At 31.7% G+C, this 16,919-nt stretch overlaps 1 protein-coding gene and 1 long non-coding RNA gene across 6 annotated transcripts; one reads left to right on the top strand and one right to left on the bottom strand.

Annotated features, from left to right (window-relative positions):
* Positions 1–6,035: 6,035 nt before the first annotated feature.
* Positions 6,036–15,042, bottom strand: LOC121129272 (protein canopy homolog 2). 5 transcript variants are annotated; one of them, XM_071893588.1, is made up of 5 exons: positions 14,672–14,786; positions 7,077–7,247; positions 6,782–7,014; positions 6,512–6,721; positions 6,036–6,448 (listed from the first exon to the last, which is right to left on the bottom strand). In XM_071893588.1, exons 3-5 carry the CDS (start codon positions 7,007–7,009, stop codon positions 6,308–6,310), a joined length of 579 nt encoding a protein of 192 aa, XP_071749689.1. In that variant the 5' UTR covers positions 7,010–7,014; positions 7,077–7,247; positions 14,672–14,786; the 3' UTR covers positions 6,036–6,307. The 5 variants fall into 5 exon arrangements, with proteins under 5 accessions (XP_071749689.1, XP_071749686.1, XP_071749690.1 ...); XM_071893585.1 differs by lacking the exon at positions 14,672–14,786 and adding an exon at positions 14,965–15,042 and having other exon boundaries at positions 6,782–7,247; XM_071893589.1 differs by lacking the exons at positions 7,077–7,247; positions 14,672–14,786 and adding an exon at positions 14,965–15,041.
* On the top strand, positions 7,245–10,707 carry LOC121129273 (uncharacterized). The gene is made up of 2 exons (XR_005868387.2): positions 7,245–9,626; positions 9,725–10,707. It is a non-coding gene; the product is annotated as an uncharacterized lncRNA (long non-coding RNA).
* Positions 15,043–16,919: the final 1,877 nt, after the last annotated feature.

Below are 16,919 nucleotides of genomic sequence, written 5' to 3'. Positions count from 1 at the left end.
GCTTGGAAGTCAAAGATGAGGTTGAACGTCTTCTATCTAAATGATTTACGCGAAAGTTTGATTAAAGATGCACTAATAAGGAATGTTCCAAAGGAACAACAGGGGTATTTGAGAGCACAATCAACACTTACGACTAAGAATTTAGCAGATATGTGTACGGCTACGAAGAAAGTCACAAACACTTCCATTTCTACTGTCGAGGATCCATTTTCTTTTCCCACTGTCGCACCTATATATATTTAATATTTATTGTAATAATATTAATGAATTAGCAGAATTAGGTATATGAATTGAGAGATGTCAATAGGTTAATGAAGTATTTTTGAACAAATTATTTGATGAAGTATATTAATATTTTATTCCAATTTTCAAATTTAAATATAGTTTTATTTAGCCGTTCAAAATATTAATGATGGATTTGCTAAATTATTACGTGCGTTTTACTTCGAAAATACAAACCCTTTTATCTCTGAAATTAAAAATTATCCTTCTTAACTCTGGTGACTGGAAATGATTGATTACTAGGCCGTTCACTTTCAATTCAGTCTCAAAAGTATGGCTGAAAACAGTGATGCCATCAATAAATCAACAGCAATAACGTTATCCATTCATGGCATATAAGCAAGGTTGTGCCCTTAACGGTATTGCGGTTCTAGTGGTTCAAGAACCGGAGCCGACAGAGGAACCGAGACTGCAATATATGTCTCGTTTTTTTGTTTTTTTTGTTCCTATATAGAATATATAATTTATAAATAAAATAAAATAAATACACTATACAAAATAAATTAGCTTTAATCAATAAATAAATTTTCTGAGCTTTCCTTTTTTTTTTTTTTGTCAATTGTAGTGCTTTCCAATTTTTTTTTTTTTTTACATTACCAGTTATATCTCAGTTCCAAATATACAATGGCTTCTTATAGATCTGGAAAGGGGGTGATAGGCACCAGACAGTGGAAGTGGATAGATTATGACTCTAGGTCCGCTACTAAGCTTGTCGGCCCCTATAATATGATAACTATAATATTTTTTAAGCAAGGGTTTCCCAAACTTCGTTATGCCAGCTCCCACTACACCAATACCCTATAAACTGAGGCCCCCTTTATACGAGTTTTCGGGGCCCCTGCTAAAACTTGGGCTATTATGCACTCTACGTATAACTTAGGTGGAACCCTATTTGTATCGAATATCATTTCGTGAGCCCGAATTTTCTAGCGATGCCCCTTGTTTTAGGTCCCTATTACCAAACTGAGCGTCAATAAAAAAGCACCGAGACCTAAGACCGGAACCGAGATTGTTGAAATGAAAGAACCGAGCCGCTGAACCTGAACCGGGCACAACCTTGCATATAAGACCTTTCTTATAAGAAAGTTTATGGACAACATAAATTTTTACTGATGGTCTCTACACATTTTCGTCGAGGTTATCATCAATAAAACCTACATAGTACAATCAATATAAGAAACCAAATGTTAGGATATAAATCTATACTTATATCTACGTATATCTTCTCATTTAATTATTTTGCCTTTCCTTTATATATATAATCTTCATATTCAATAAATGATCATTAATTACTCATTCTAAATAGTAAACACTAAATATAATTAAAGACAACAGTAAAGATCCATATCTCCAATATTCAGAGCTGTCTGGGTCCATGCGAAAATAAGTAATATCTGGATCTGCCTGTAGTCTCGTCTGAGGCACACTTCTCTACAAGTTCTTCCTTAATCTTTGACAACACTTATTTACTTTGGGTCTCCATTGACTTTGTGATGGCGTAATGAGGATAAAAAAGAACAATGATGACAGCTTTGGCAAATAAAACCTGTATTCAGGATGGGAGCACACTTCCTGATTCAGACAACAACTGCAAAAAGACTCATTTATAATAGCTTTTTTTGTACCACTGGTTATCAGTATTCTATCTCTGTCAGCAGATATGCCGTCAATCAAAGTTGCCAACACATACTTTTCTTTTCGATTTACGCTATCGATGACTTAGAAATTTTTTAATTTTATCTAATTATACTTTATACATAGATGTAGAGATGTTAATCATGTGTATTTTGAGTATGTTGAAAATAAAGATAGCGAAAATCAACATGCTATCCCTGACAATTTGAAGAATATTTTGAGGAGAGCAGATACAATCAGCTGTGGCAAGGGAGGAAAGGAAGAACGAAATAAGCAAGAACATTCGCAAAAATTATTTCTATGTCGTTCCCCAATTCTACTCTGAGTCCAACAAGGACCTACAAATACAATTATAACTCCACAACAAATCCTCAAGGTTAATTTACGTTTTTTATGAGCAGACAGGAATGTTCAATCTGGTTTAAAAGAAGTTCACTACTTATAAAAAAAAGAAAATTAATTCTTCCGATTACTAATTCAAAAAAACAACAAAAAAAACGGGGCAGCTACAAAAAAAAACGCTAGTTAAAAAGTGCTTAATATTTACAGCCCTATTTAAGACTCTGAATTACTGAAAAGGTTGGAAATCGAAAATTAAAAACTTAAAAAAAATTAAAAACAAAGGAGTTATTTAATTTTCAAACAAATTCATGAAAGAAGGTTATTTTTTAACTTTAAATTGCACTTTCGCAGGATTGGATAATCATAAATAAAAGAAAAGCGGTTCCGGTTCTTGATCCGCTAGAACCAGAACCAAAAAGTCCAACTAAGACAGTAATATATTGCTTATCGGTCTCGGTTCTTGTGTTTTTATTCCTATATATTATACAAAGTATATATAAAGAAAATAAAATATATATTTAAAAAAATATAAATTAGCTGAAATCAATAAGTCAATCTTATGATTTTTTTTTCGTGCAATTGCGGCGTTTTTCAATGATTTTTTTAACGTCAACAGAGTGATACAGTTGTATCTGAGTTCAAAATAGCTGAGGGGTACTTATGGATCTGTAAAAGTAGTTTTAGGTAAATAAAGGATGGAAGGGGTGGGGTAGAATATGGATACTAAGCTTGTCGGGGCCCTATAATATGATAAATATAACATTTCTTAAGGCAGGGTTTCCCAAACTTTACTATGCTAAGCCCCCCGCCATCCGGCAGTGATACATTTTTAGCTGAGGGCCCCTTTATACGAAACATTTGTACTATGTATGTGTAGCAATCCTCAATTCTCCATCTTTCAGCCATTTAAGGCTAAAACCCCCTTTCACACCATTCATGCTGTTGTTTTTGACCATATTACTGTAGTACTTTAACACCTTATCTTGGAGATTATGAGCATTTAGTAATATTCTAATCCTAAATTTGAAGAAGTATTTGTTTCATTAATTTTTGTGAATATTTTGTAAGTTATCAAGAATAACTTATCCAAGTCTTTACACGAAAAAATTGATTTTAGATAAACTATTTGCACGCCATTTGAAGCTAAGCTCCCTTGGACACCATTCATGCTGTTGTTCTTGACCATATTACCGTATTTAGGAATAAATATAATTGATTCTTAAAAAAGTTATTTGAGAAATACTTACTCTTACGAATGTAACATTTCAATATTCCATTTTATAATGAGCTTGTTCCTGAGACTTTTTACTGATAAACTGGATCATATTTTTGTATACATGGCTCTCAATATGCTGGAAATCGTCTCTAAGTCAAAATTTACAATAAGTGTGTTTCTGTAAATCGTCTCCTCAGAATTTGCTAGGTCTCGCAAATCGTTGTACGCTGGATTTTCATCCAAAAATGTATTTAATATTGTTTTGAAGGGCTCCAGCTTGATATCTACGCGTAAATGTTGACAACAGTCAAGCTAACAATTAAAGGGAGTCTTCCTTCTAACGTGGTAATGGCCTCGGTAATTGGGTTGAGATTATGATTAATCATTGACAATTCTTCATAAATAAACTCAACATTTATAATCTCCATAGCTTTAACGAAGCTTGGTGTTTTTCCATTAAGGTTGTTTAAATATTCCCTGATTACTTTGAAGTTATTGAAATAGTAATCAACTGCTTTCAACCAAGTTTCCTAGCGTGTGATGATAAGTACTGGAGGTAAGCGAATTTGGCAAAAAGTAGTAAATTCCCGTTTTCATAGCCCGGCATTTAAAAAAATAAATATTTCTGAAATGAGCTCGTTTGTTTGTGGGAATTCTTTACGTGCAAGTTCAGCCACGTTATGGAGTCCATGAGCTACACAAATAATATGTTTCGATTGGGGGTAGCTTCTTTTGAGGTCTTCGCCCGCTTTTTTAGAGTGGTGAATGATGATGGTCCGTGATGAAAACTTTTAACTTATTTTCATCAAATTCCAAACCAAGAGTTAGTTGAATACTCTGGACTACAAAATTAGCAACATTAACGGCATTAGCAACTTTTATGTGTATCATGTTGATTAGATTAGGACTTCCCAAGTGTTGTGTCTTGACGAGGGAGAGGAGACACATACTTATTTATAGGTGGAGAGATCCAGGATGACCGAGAGAAGTGAGGAGAAGGAATGGCGTGGAGTAATAAGACTATACTTATTTAAAGGAACATCTTTATTCTTTATAATCAAAAACCTACTCTAATTTATACACAAAATGCATGACTATTTATACTACGTAAAAGACAGTACTTTAATACATAATAAAAGAAAATACAAGACGATAAGAAGAAGAACAAGGGGGAAGGAAATACGAAATACATTACACCAAGAAACGACCATCCAAAGGAACCGATTTAGGCCCATATTTATAAATAGGAATTTTTGGTACTGCAAGTACTCAAGAGTAATTTATTCACCCAACGTCCCAAAAAGATGGATACAGTTAAGCAAGAAGGGGAAAGATACCTGGCTGATGACTCTGAAGGTCTGGAAATGATTTTGGGCTACCAGAGGGCCAAAAAGGTATTTCAAAGATACAATGTCGTGCTTCCCAGTAGTCCCAGGAGTGAGCGTTTGTTCTCCAAGGCCAACCCGATCCTGAGGAGTACTAGACAGAGGCTGAAAGATAACAACTTTGAGAAGTAGCTCCTGTTAATGTCAAACAAAGAGCTAGAAGAGAAATAATTTATAAAGATATTTTATTACTCTACGGTAGACTATATTTTAATTTTTTCTACATGTATTATATTTCATAATTATAATAAAATGTTGTTAATAAATACATTTGAAAAAGGTTAACAAATCCATAATTTAAGTTAAAAAGATATATATCTATAGGTTTAAAGAATTTGTATATTTGAATATGATCACGATTAAATTGACTGGATCGCTGATTGCAAATTACTCTGATCGTTATATTGCAGTGAATTTATTTTTTGAATTTTTTTCCTAATCGCCCACAAGCCTGTATATATGTATACATTTCATAATATTTAAATTCTACTTTGTATTTTATTTGATCCTATATTATAATATTACCAAGTAATATTTTATTACTACTAAGGATTAACAAGAAATTGCATTTCTGTCATTTTGGAAACGGTTCATAAGAAATGAAATGTGATTTCATATGAAAAAGCCATGACGTATCAAATTAGACGACGGAATTGACAGCTGACAACAAAGTACATTCCGTAGTTTTGTGTTAGCGAGATAACGCCGTGAAAGATATAGTGTATGTTTCTTTAATCTGTTTTAATTAAATTTCATAAGATGACTCAAAAAAAAAGTAAAAATTATTACATAGGATTTTTTTATATTCTAGTTTATCAAGGATTAGAATTCGTGACTGTAGTGTCTACGGACTCAACCGTCTTGACCCCTTAATATAAATCTACTCTTTTATTTATTTGATTGTCCTACTTTTGTCTTATTTTACATATGCAATTTCAGTGTGCGAATCTCCACGAGGATGTTGCCAGCCCTTCTGTCTATTATATCTTTATACAGAATATATTACCCTTTTTGTTAAATTTCAATCCAGCCTCATTCTTTCTTCCCGACGTTCTTATATTCCTAGCCCCTAGCCTGGCGACGAGTTTGGTAAAGAACACCAGAGTGTCGTTTCATACTCTCCCATTTATGCTTATTTGTATAAAAATAATATTCATGTATATTATAAAAAAGGATAACTATAATAACTATGTATTAATAACAATTAATCTTGGCAACAAGAAGAATACAGAAGACCATATGTTGTTGTTTTTTTCAAATTTTTCGATTCCCTTTTGTAAGACGAGGTTTAAAGTGGACAAAAATGCTAGTCGTGATCATAAAACTATTATATCAAATATTAAAATAACAATGCACCTTAAAATGTTCTTGATACTTTCAATTATAAATTATATTCAACTGTTTTATTTTAAATTCAAATTGAGTAGTAACTTTGAACAATAACTTGTTACAACTCCATCTTTTTGGCTGAAATACAAATTTCCGACTTTTGATAACAAAGTTGTTGTTTCTCCCAGGCTTCAGACTTATTTTCTTGAATAAAAATATCCATAATATCATCTTCAAATTCCTCAACGATCGAATTACACTGGAAATATTTATAAGATTCAATAATAATATTTATGATATTACATATTATAAATATACTTGCATAAAATTTTAGTCTAGTATTGAGATCCTCATCTGGAACAACATCATAATTTCCAAAGTCAGGGTTCATTCCATTTCCTGTTCTCGTTGTTAATCGAATCACTGCAGGAGATTTATCTGCTTTGCTCTGTGCTTGAACATAGTCCTCAAAATGACTGCATATACTTTCAACAATGTCAGTGAGTTGCTCTTGAGATCTTTTATAGGGTATCTGTTATAATTTATGAGTAAAATATCTATCTATGTTTTCAAAAAAATGAGAATGACATACTTTTACGACTTCATAGTTGTTTCTAATATCCTTTTCTCGTGTGGTAGTCTTTTTTGTAGGACTCGTAGAGTCAATAACGTAGTTTACCTCCTCAACCAAGGCTTTACAGACCAAACATCTCAACGATTTGGATCCAAACATCTGCTTTTTATTCAATTGCTGTTTCCCCAAGATTTCTTGAGCAATGGAAATCAATAATACACAACACAAAGTAGATTTGAAGTTCATATTATCTGTTTTAAAGATGATGCCAAATGAACTTTAATAATAACTATTGTGTTAGGTTTAATAATACTTAATTGTAAGTAACAGGAATACAAGTTTTGTAATGAAATATCCAAAAAAAAGTATTGGAAATAAGGAATATTCTATTCAACATGTATTAAAATTGTTCGCAAAAGGATTGAACACTTGTTCCTTTAACGTAAAGATACGTGTTTCACAAAGATTAGGTTTCAATTATGACCTATAGAAAAAGGACATATCATTTTTATTATTTTATAAATTCAAATTCTTTGGCATTCGTTATGTAAATGATTATATTGTTTTACATAATTAATATTCCTGTATGAAATTATGAGGTAATGAGGCTTAGGTCATAGAATTATGTCACGCTAATTTTTTACAAATTGATAAAAGTATGACTTAAATAACAGAGTCCAAAAAAGTGTTTATCATATCAGAATATAATTAGAGTTGGAATTCATTTTACTTTCATCCAACTAGAGTAAAGGAGTAATAATGAAAATATTAAAATTGCATTTTAAATGTGTCAAATCTTATAGCAATGCTTTCCTACGGCGCTCACTAATTCATTGCTAATGTCTAATAGTCATTTTCTTAGATTTACCGTAATTTCAAAAAACTTGTAATCTCAAATACACTTCCCTGATTTATTATTGTTTTAGTAATAGATAAAGCAATTCATACCCTGTCCGATTTGGGTTCTTATATTCCCGTGAAATAGATTTTTCAACTTCCCAAGGCTGGTAGGACTAGTGTATGCTTACATGATTGGTCGAGTGTAATTAAGAGTGAATTTTTACTCAATAGTACTGAATGTGGGTATAAAACACAATTCATCTATAAAAAACTTCCCTTTTGTATGTACGAGTGAATATTTCCTTATGTTCTGAGGCTATAGATAAAGAAATTGCGAAACTGTTGCTCTCCGGAGCTTTTGAGACGGTTATAAAAAAATGCTTCATCTTCTTCCTTTACTTTTGAGCATTTTTACAATTTCTTTCTTTGAAAGATAATTCTCGATGGAGATCAATGCTTCATTAATGAGCTTATAAATTATTCTAAATTTAAATAAAAATCAGTTGATTAATCAAAATTCTTTTTTATTCTCTTTATATTTGTCTAATACATATCAATCTTTTAAAAAAAATCCTCAACATCGTTGTTTTTACAGATTTCGAAGAAAATATAATAGTTACCAAATAATATTTTATGTTCCGGATTAATTTCCGCCCCAATAATTTTTACTAAGCTTTTGAGACCTAATGTTTCATATCTAAAGCTACAACAGAAGATATTGCCGTTAAATTATGCCTAAGACGAAGGTTGTTGGTCCGAGATCTTCAACAAATAACTGGGTTATCCGAAAGTGGAGACAAACGTTTTTGTTCGCTCCTTAGAAAAGGGAAATTTTGATGATCCTTTCAATTTAGAGTTGCAAGTCTCGTCGGAGACGAAGATGAAATATTAGGGGAAGGAGAATTGGAAGTAGTTCGTACACTGATTACATTATATTTAATCAAATTCAACGCTATAGGTTTTTATGGACGGCTCCTTAGTAGGTATTTCATTCTCAGACCACTCCATTAAATAGTATGCTAGTAGTCAATGGAATTATTGAGATCTAAGCGGTTGATGGAAAGACAAATTTGGTCAGATTTTGTCTGGATTTCTTCAGAAGATTAAAGCGGACTTTCTGTCAAGAGAGTATCTACAGATATAGAAGTTCGGGTTGAGTGAAGAAGTATTAAACCAGTAATTTCTCGTTGGTTCCAACCCGAGGTAGACTCAAAGGGATCTCCTTCCCTCCATTAGAGCATAAAAAGAGCAGCATTACTTCCAGACAATTCTGATAGCTCCAGAATAGACAGGAGCAAATGGAGGGATTCTAGAAGATTGGGATCAACAAGAAAAATAATGTTGTGTCAAGATCCACAAAATCTACCCGAGTTGTGGGATCCTAATGACATAGTTAACTTAGAGTAGGGATGGCAACTCTTGGAAAAGTAAATAAGGAACACCTCATTGGAAGGATCGGGCGAGTGCTTTTTTTTCTAAATACGGGACAATTCCATTTTTCAAGAGACGGTTGGGAACCAATTTTTTTCAATTTTCCGATGTTTTAACTATTTGACCCTGAATTTAATTGGATTCATATTTTTGAATGACATGAACACATAGAAAAAAAAATATTCTCCAGCAATTCACTTTAATAATAAACGAAATCAACTGAATAAAGTAAGAATCTTTCTTAAACAAGACCGCTATCTTGCGTACATAAAACTGTATACATTAATATAAAACCTTAGATAGAAAGTAGAACATCCATCCTGAAATAGTGCATCTATAGAACATCTTCAGAAAAATTGTAAACATATTTGTGCCTCAAATTCCTTTTCCAGTGGCATTTTACTATCCATTTTTTAAAACTCGTGACATCATAAAAAAAGCATTGGAGCTACGAATTGCTTATGGTTCAGGAGGATACGAGATGTATCTTCGACAAAGATTTTATCTACCAAGTCTAAGGAAATTGAGAAGAGAGTTGGAAGTTTTGGATTTCAATCCTGGTACTTTAGAGGACGTAATTACTTTGCTAAAGGTAGTTTTAAATTTAATGTATAATATATTTATTTACAGCCTTATTAACTTGTAACATAAATTTCTTTCGATGTATAAATTTGATCTTTTGTTGTTTAGGCGCTTTACTCAAGACTATTTTGAGAATTTGTTCTCTTCTATAAGAGGAAAAAATCCTACAGCAAATGTAAAGGAGTTTAAAAATGGTCTAAAACTACTGAGAGACATTACATCTCTGGGAAATATACTGATACTATTTGATGATTCCGCGTTCCTCACTGATCTGGAGGATATATCTCAAGAGCTTCCTAGAAAAGCTGAAATTAACTCTAATAAATAAATAAATACCTCGAAAAATTGTCTTTAACTCACTTGGGAGGTTATTGTATTCGCAGGACTATCAAGTTCTCATGTTTAAAGTTTTATACTTCTTTAAATTTACTTTCTAAAGAAAATTATTTTTCGGGATACTCTTTAATTTATTGTAGCGATTCTTCAATTTCATTATTTGAGGAAGCTATTTTGAAGAATATATTTAAAAGTTACAATCCAAGAATATTTAAGATAAACAATCCTATTGATGAGATATCTTCATCAATCCTCAACCTTTTTTCAATGAATTTATTACTTCTTGTCATCCTGAAGCATTGGGTAAAATTGTAAAAGAAAAAAGTTCTTTTTGTAAAATAGTAGCTACCAATTACAAGTTTTTTTTATTATTAAAGAGAAAAATATAAAATTTGAAGATAGCTCAAATGTGTTAGTGGGAAGTAATGCGAGAAAAAGCTTAAAAATGAGGCAAATTGTGTCTTAATTTGTTAATCCTCTGTTTTTTGTCTATCATTTTCAATGAAAATACTTAATTTTGTATGTAATTAAGTATTTGATTCAATTTTACAATATTCATTTATGTAAGCTAAGGGCTTTACGTTATTAGTTCATATTTTTCTCTTTAGATGACGCGCAAAATGACCAAACTCTCCTTTTCTAATTAGGGACTGGGATTAAGTAACGTATATACACTACAGTGGATAATCACATGTGACATTATGCCACACGACTTATATAATAAAGGAAGAATAAAATGAATTGTACACATTGTCTATGAATTTGTAACTTAATTATTTTGTTAAAATGTTATTTATCTCACCAAATTGAGGGGTTAGGCAGTTAGAGCGGGTGCCACTCCAGATATTTAATTATAAAATTCATTAGTATTATTAATATCTATTAATAGACCAAACATAACAGCTGAATTAATCTTCTCGCTCAAGATGAAAATATTTATTCTATTTGCCTAAATAAACCAAGCGGCCACGTAAAATTTGTCACCTCTAGAGCTTTAAAAAATGAAGAAACAAACTATTTACTTTTAATTCAAACCAGCTTTTTAAAGCGTTAGTCACCTCTATATTTTTCTTTCTCTAATATTAACACACCGACCTAAATAATCTGTAAATAAAGGGTTTTCATTAACAGCGCTTACATTTTTTTTTAAATAAAACGAAAACGATTTGAGATATCGACAATTTCTTTATATGCCGTTAAAATACATTCAAGTTAATTTATGAATGAAATTCCATGTTGTTTGAATGACCACCACGTGCACGTTTTACGAAGTCCAATCGTTGAACCCAATTTTCGACTACTTTTCCGCATAAATTGGCTGAAACTGCAGCAATTTCGCGTTGAATATTTGTTCTGAGCTCTTCTAACGTCGACGGATTATTGGTGTAGACCAGGGCTTTCACGTGACCCCAAATAAAATAGTCTAGAGGCGTTAAATCGCACGAGCGAGGCGGCCAATTGACTGGTCCATTTCTGGAGATAAGACGCTCACCAAACTTACTCTTCAATAAATCGATTGTAAAATTTGCTGTATGTGAACTGTCTTGTTGAAACCACATATCGTCCAAGTCCATATCTTCCAATTCAGGCCAAAAAATCGGTTATCATGGCGCGGTAACGATTTCCATTCACAGTAACGTGGCAATTGTCATCGTCGACGAAAAAGTACGGCCCAATGACACCACCAGCATGCAACCCACACCAAACAGTAATTTTTGGGGGATGTAATGGCGCCTCATGAATCACGAGTGGAGGGTTTCCGGCCCAATAGCGCATATTTTGCTTGTTAACAAAGCCATTGAGCCAATAATGTGCCTCATCGCTGAAGATGATTTTACGTTGAAAATCAGGATCATTTTTGAATTTTCTTTCAGCCCATTTTACGAATTCCCGACGTTTGAAGTGGTCAAGCGGCTTCAGTTCTTGTGTCAACTTGATCTTATACGGGTGTAGGCCAAGATCTTTTCGCAAAATTTGCCACAACTATGTCACAGAGATACCCGACGATTGAGAACGGCGCATAAGAGACAAATTTGGGTCACCTTGAATTGATGCGCTTGCGGCAGCAATATTTTTTACACTTCGTGCATTTCTTTGTCTCACTGGCACAGGAACATTATGTAGCGTGTATGTGAACTCTAATTTTTTGACCAAACGTTGAGTTGTTGATTTTGCAGGTCGATTACGTTGACCATAAATTGGCGTTAACGCTCTTAAAGTTTGGATCAAAGACTCACCACTTTTGTAATAAATTTCAATAATTTGCAAGTGTTGCTCGAGTGTGTACTGCTCCATGATGAAACTAAAATTATTTTTGAGCACAGCTGTCAAAGAAACAATAACAAATATGACGTCGTTTTCGAAACCTATCAACGTAAAATGTGAGCGTCCCTATTGAAAACCCCTTTATATAAAAGAGAATGGGTGTGTTTGAGTACATGTCCTTTATACGTTCCCACACCATTGAACCTAGAAGGCTGAAATTTTGCATGGATCCATCTTTTGGGCTTGGATAGGCTAAGACGTGGGTATCCATTTTTTTTTTTTTTTTTTTTTGGGGGGGGGGGACATATAGGGAGGGCTTATGCTATGCCCAAAACTCAAAAACCATTTTGTACAGCTCAAGGGGATTAGATAGGGGCTGGAGTTATTTATGAAAAAGAGATTGGCATTTCAAAAAATAACTATACGACTAATAACTACGTTTTCTAAATTTATTCAAAATAAAAAATGGGCAAAAAAAAAGAAATCGGTGACAGTTGCAATTTCGTTTATTTACAACTTTTTTCGCAAAATGAGAACAAAAAAGTTTTTATTGGTGGGTGGGGGGGGCAGGAATTACTATTTACCTTACTTAACCGGATTCATATAGTGTGAAGAATCCAAGAGAATAAGAATTAGAGTTGTGAGGATCTTTTTCGACAACAACGAAATATTCATATTATAATGACTAGTATATAGAAGTATTTTCTGAATATTTTATTAAATTTTCTTAATTAATTTGACCATTTTGAATGTGATTTCCCTCTCCCTCCTTACCCCGAGCAACACCGGGTAATCCTTAGCTAATATTCTTTTTTTATAGGTCGGTGTATTAACACGATGAATTCTGGAAATTCGAAAAAAAAAAAAGAGTTTTATACGTCACTCGAGAGGAAATAATAAAAGGGTATAATTAAAGTAATGTCTATTTAGTAGGTTACACGCCTAGAGGAGCTACAATTAAACAGTCATCCTTATTTATAGAGTTTCTCTTGTTCTTCAATAAAAATTTTAATTTAAATATATTTATTTATTCTATCACAAATTACTCAGCATAATGTAAGTATTCTTTTTTTTTAGCAAACTATTTTTCATGAACCGAGCTACAACTTTGGCTAATTTTTTTTTATTTCAATAGTTCTAACACATTCAAAATAGACATTATAAAATTCGTATTTTTTAATAAGCTAATGATTTTCAACTTTTAAATATCACCAGTCCAGAATTATCCCTTATACTTTAGATTTTTCTGTATTAACTAGTACAATTTTATAAATTTCTTTCACTTGACATCATACACTATTACAATAGAAAAATGCTATTTCGTAATCACAAGACATAGAAAGCATATTTTTATATAAATCTATGAACACATTGATGACAAAAAATAGCTTAAATTGATATAACACATTTAAAAATTGACTTTATAAAATTTGTATTTAAAAAAAGATTAATTTTCGTCAACATTACATCGACAGCTGACATCGACATGTAAAACTTTGTTTCTTAATAACATATTCAGTTAGTTAGCTACGAAACATGGACATTTGTCTATTTAATAATAAATTGTTTTGTTATCTACAAATCAATGTAAGAAAAATGTGATTTGAAATAACTATAATACTGTATTCAAAATTGACTTTTTAAATTTGTATTTTATAAAAATTAATTTTCGTCAAATTCCGGCCATTTTTGGTCAACTACGGGCAGGATTTGGTAAACTTCAGACTTTTACCTATATCAAGTGGCATACTTTCATACAATTATATCAGCTGATATAGCCATTATTCGACGGGTGAAATGTTGTTTCATTACCACAATTACTGATAAACAGAATATGAAATATAAAAGAGACGTCATGTCGTCATCTATACCAGCAACCTTTGAGACATGGAGTGCCAAATTCAACATTTCTAATCAATGAGTTAGGTTTTTTTAAAAAACTTCGCGAATATTTTCTAATTTGCGCGTGCCAGTGAAATGTACCTCTGCGTGCCATCAGTGACACGCATGCCATAGGTTGCTGACCCCTGATCTATACAAAACAAACATGTGTGTTCGTTGTCTATATTTTTTAACTACAATTTAAAATTATTATTACCCCATTTATTTATGTGGAATAAAGAAATATAATTATTTATAATTTGAATTTAATGAAAGGTTGCGTTGGAATATAACTTGTAAAATTACGTAAACAGCTAAGGTTAGCCATAATTAACATCTGCCTATTAAAGCAGGTTTAATGCATTACTATCTATATAAATATAAAATTTAAACAAAAAGTAACTTCCTTTTTTGAGGAGGTATGAGAAGAAATTTTAAGTTTTAGCTTTAAAAAATTGCTATAACTAAGTGCTTTTACAACAAATAAAACACATTCTGATGTCAACAAAATTCTACACTCAATTTACATTGTATAAACCTATTTAAATTTATTTTGGATTTGTTAAACCTAACTTGTCTATGGAATCTCAGAAGCGATACCTTTCGTGAGTCGGAAGTTTTATTTTGGAGGCACGGAAATACTTTCAGATGAGAAATAATTCATACAAAAAAGCTATTCCAGTGAATCTAATGTTAGAAATTAGGATTTCTTAAAGACTAAATTAAACAAAAGAATACTTTAACTTATTACTTACATTATCTAAAAACAGAAATATTGATGAGGTTTTGTTGAATTATAATATTCCGTTATTATAAAAATTAAGGGAAATTAATATTAGTATTTATAATTTTGAACTGTAACTCGCCTTGAAAAAGTTAATAAAGATAATCCTTTTGATGATTATTTCCACGATAAACTGTTCATATCAATACATGCTTCTATATTCTAATGATTTTTAAATGAAAAACAATTAAAAATGAAGGATCTAGAGTATCAAACTTTATATTAGACTGCGTATCATATTTCAAATAGCTCCTTCTAAAAGGGTATTCTAAGTAATTTTATTATATTTTTGATCAATTGGGTAGAATACAACTCCGTTTGAATCACATTGACAAGATTATGGAACTACTAGCTCAGCAAATCTTATAATATAGATTATTTATAGAACAAAATGGCAATATATATATATTAAATCTCCTTTAATAAAAGTACTAGCAGATACCCGGCATTGCCTGTAGTTATCAGGCGTCGACGAACAGACGAAATTTGCTATAGTAATATAAAAGATAACTCTCCTATAAATCTTTAGTTTTACTCTCCGATTTTCACTAACACAATGGAAGATTTTTTTTAATATGACGTAAAAAGCCAGGGAGTACTTAACACTACGATTCCCAATTCAAAATGAGAATAGTTAAATTCAAAATAGGAACGGTCCTCTTCAAAACGGAATAGTACAATTCAAAATGGGAACAATTTAATTTAAAACGGAATAGTCAAATTCAAAATGGGAATAGTACAATTCAAAACGGGATTTTTTTTTCTATTTTGTAGATACATAGTAACATAATTTTTGTGAGACCTTGATATTAAGAGTTACACTGTTACATGTTATGACATTGTAAGGCATCCAAATGACAGTTCTTGAACAATTCATATTTCTTATTTTTGTCGACCAAATATTGAAATTAAAAATCCATAAATGTTTTTATTCGAAATAAATCATTATTACTTTATAGAATAACCGAACAAACAACACACTCCCACACAAAATTGAGTTGTAAGTACACGTCCCACGTCATCTTGAGGGTTGTTAAGAGAAAAATACAAAATGGGAATTGTCCAATTCAAAATGAGACTAGTCAAATTCAAAATAAGAATATTCAAACTTATATTAAGGATAGTCAAAAATAATTTTGTATTTTTTAAAAAAGTCATATAATCATCTCATAAATAGAAATATCTAATATCTTCGGAGAACTAATAGTTCATTTTGAGAAGTTTTGTAAATAAAAAATTAATTAATTTGATTAAATGGGATCTTCAAATACTCTTTGACATCAGCTTTTCTCATTATAATAAGGATCGTATTGTTAATTATTATATGATAATATTATTATTATTATGAAGATCATGATACTAAATTTGATGCCATATTATAGGTGTTTTATAAGATCATGCCAGCTTGTTGTTGTGTATCCAGTTGTCAGACTGGGTATAAAAAAGAACCTAAGGATTATCTTCACTCCTTCCCACAAGATGAATTCTTATAAAGTGCCTGGCTTTGAGCCATACCTAAGTATTCAAGAGTTTGTTCCCTCCATTTTCGAGATAAGGATTTTGTTACGGAGGGTCAAGATGATAATCGGAAGAGTCAAAAGAAGCAGTTGTCGTCTATGGATCCTAAACTCCGGAACCGTGATTTAAAACCGTCTGCTCTTCCAAGAATTTTCCTCTTCTTCCAAAATATTTATCTACGGAAAAACGTGAGAGGACAACAACGAAAGCATCAGCAAGGTTTTCTGCTGAAAATGTATGCCTTATCCAGGCGGAAGAAAAGTTATTAAAAATTGAGCTTGTAGACAATTTTGAGGACTTATGTTCCAAATTGGCCATTGAACAACTTCCAGGAAATATATTTTCTAAGAGAACAGAGGACTGCATTCAACTTTACTGCTTGGAAGGTTCATCCAAAGTATTCCTTGAAATAGAATTCACTATAAGTATTGAAATGGATCTTATATTTTTAATTTTTTACAAAAATATCAGAGTGAATCCTAAAATGATTCAGTATATAAGGATCGAAAAATCGATTAC

The sequence above is a fragment of the Lepeophtheirus salmonis genome, chromosome 14 (assembly GCF_016086655.4).
Source record: "Lepeophtheirus salmonis chromosome 14, UVic_Lsal_1.4, whole genome shotgun sequence".
NCBI lineage: Eukaryota > Metazoa > Arthropoda > Copepoda > Siphonostomatoida > Caligidae > Lepeophtheirus > Lepeophtheirus salmonis.
Note: the sequence above shows the minus strand (reverse complement) of the source record. Positions and strands in the feature narration are given on the sequence as shown.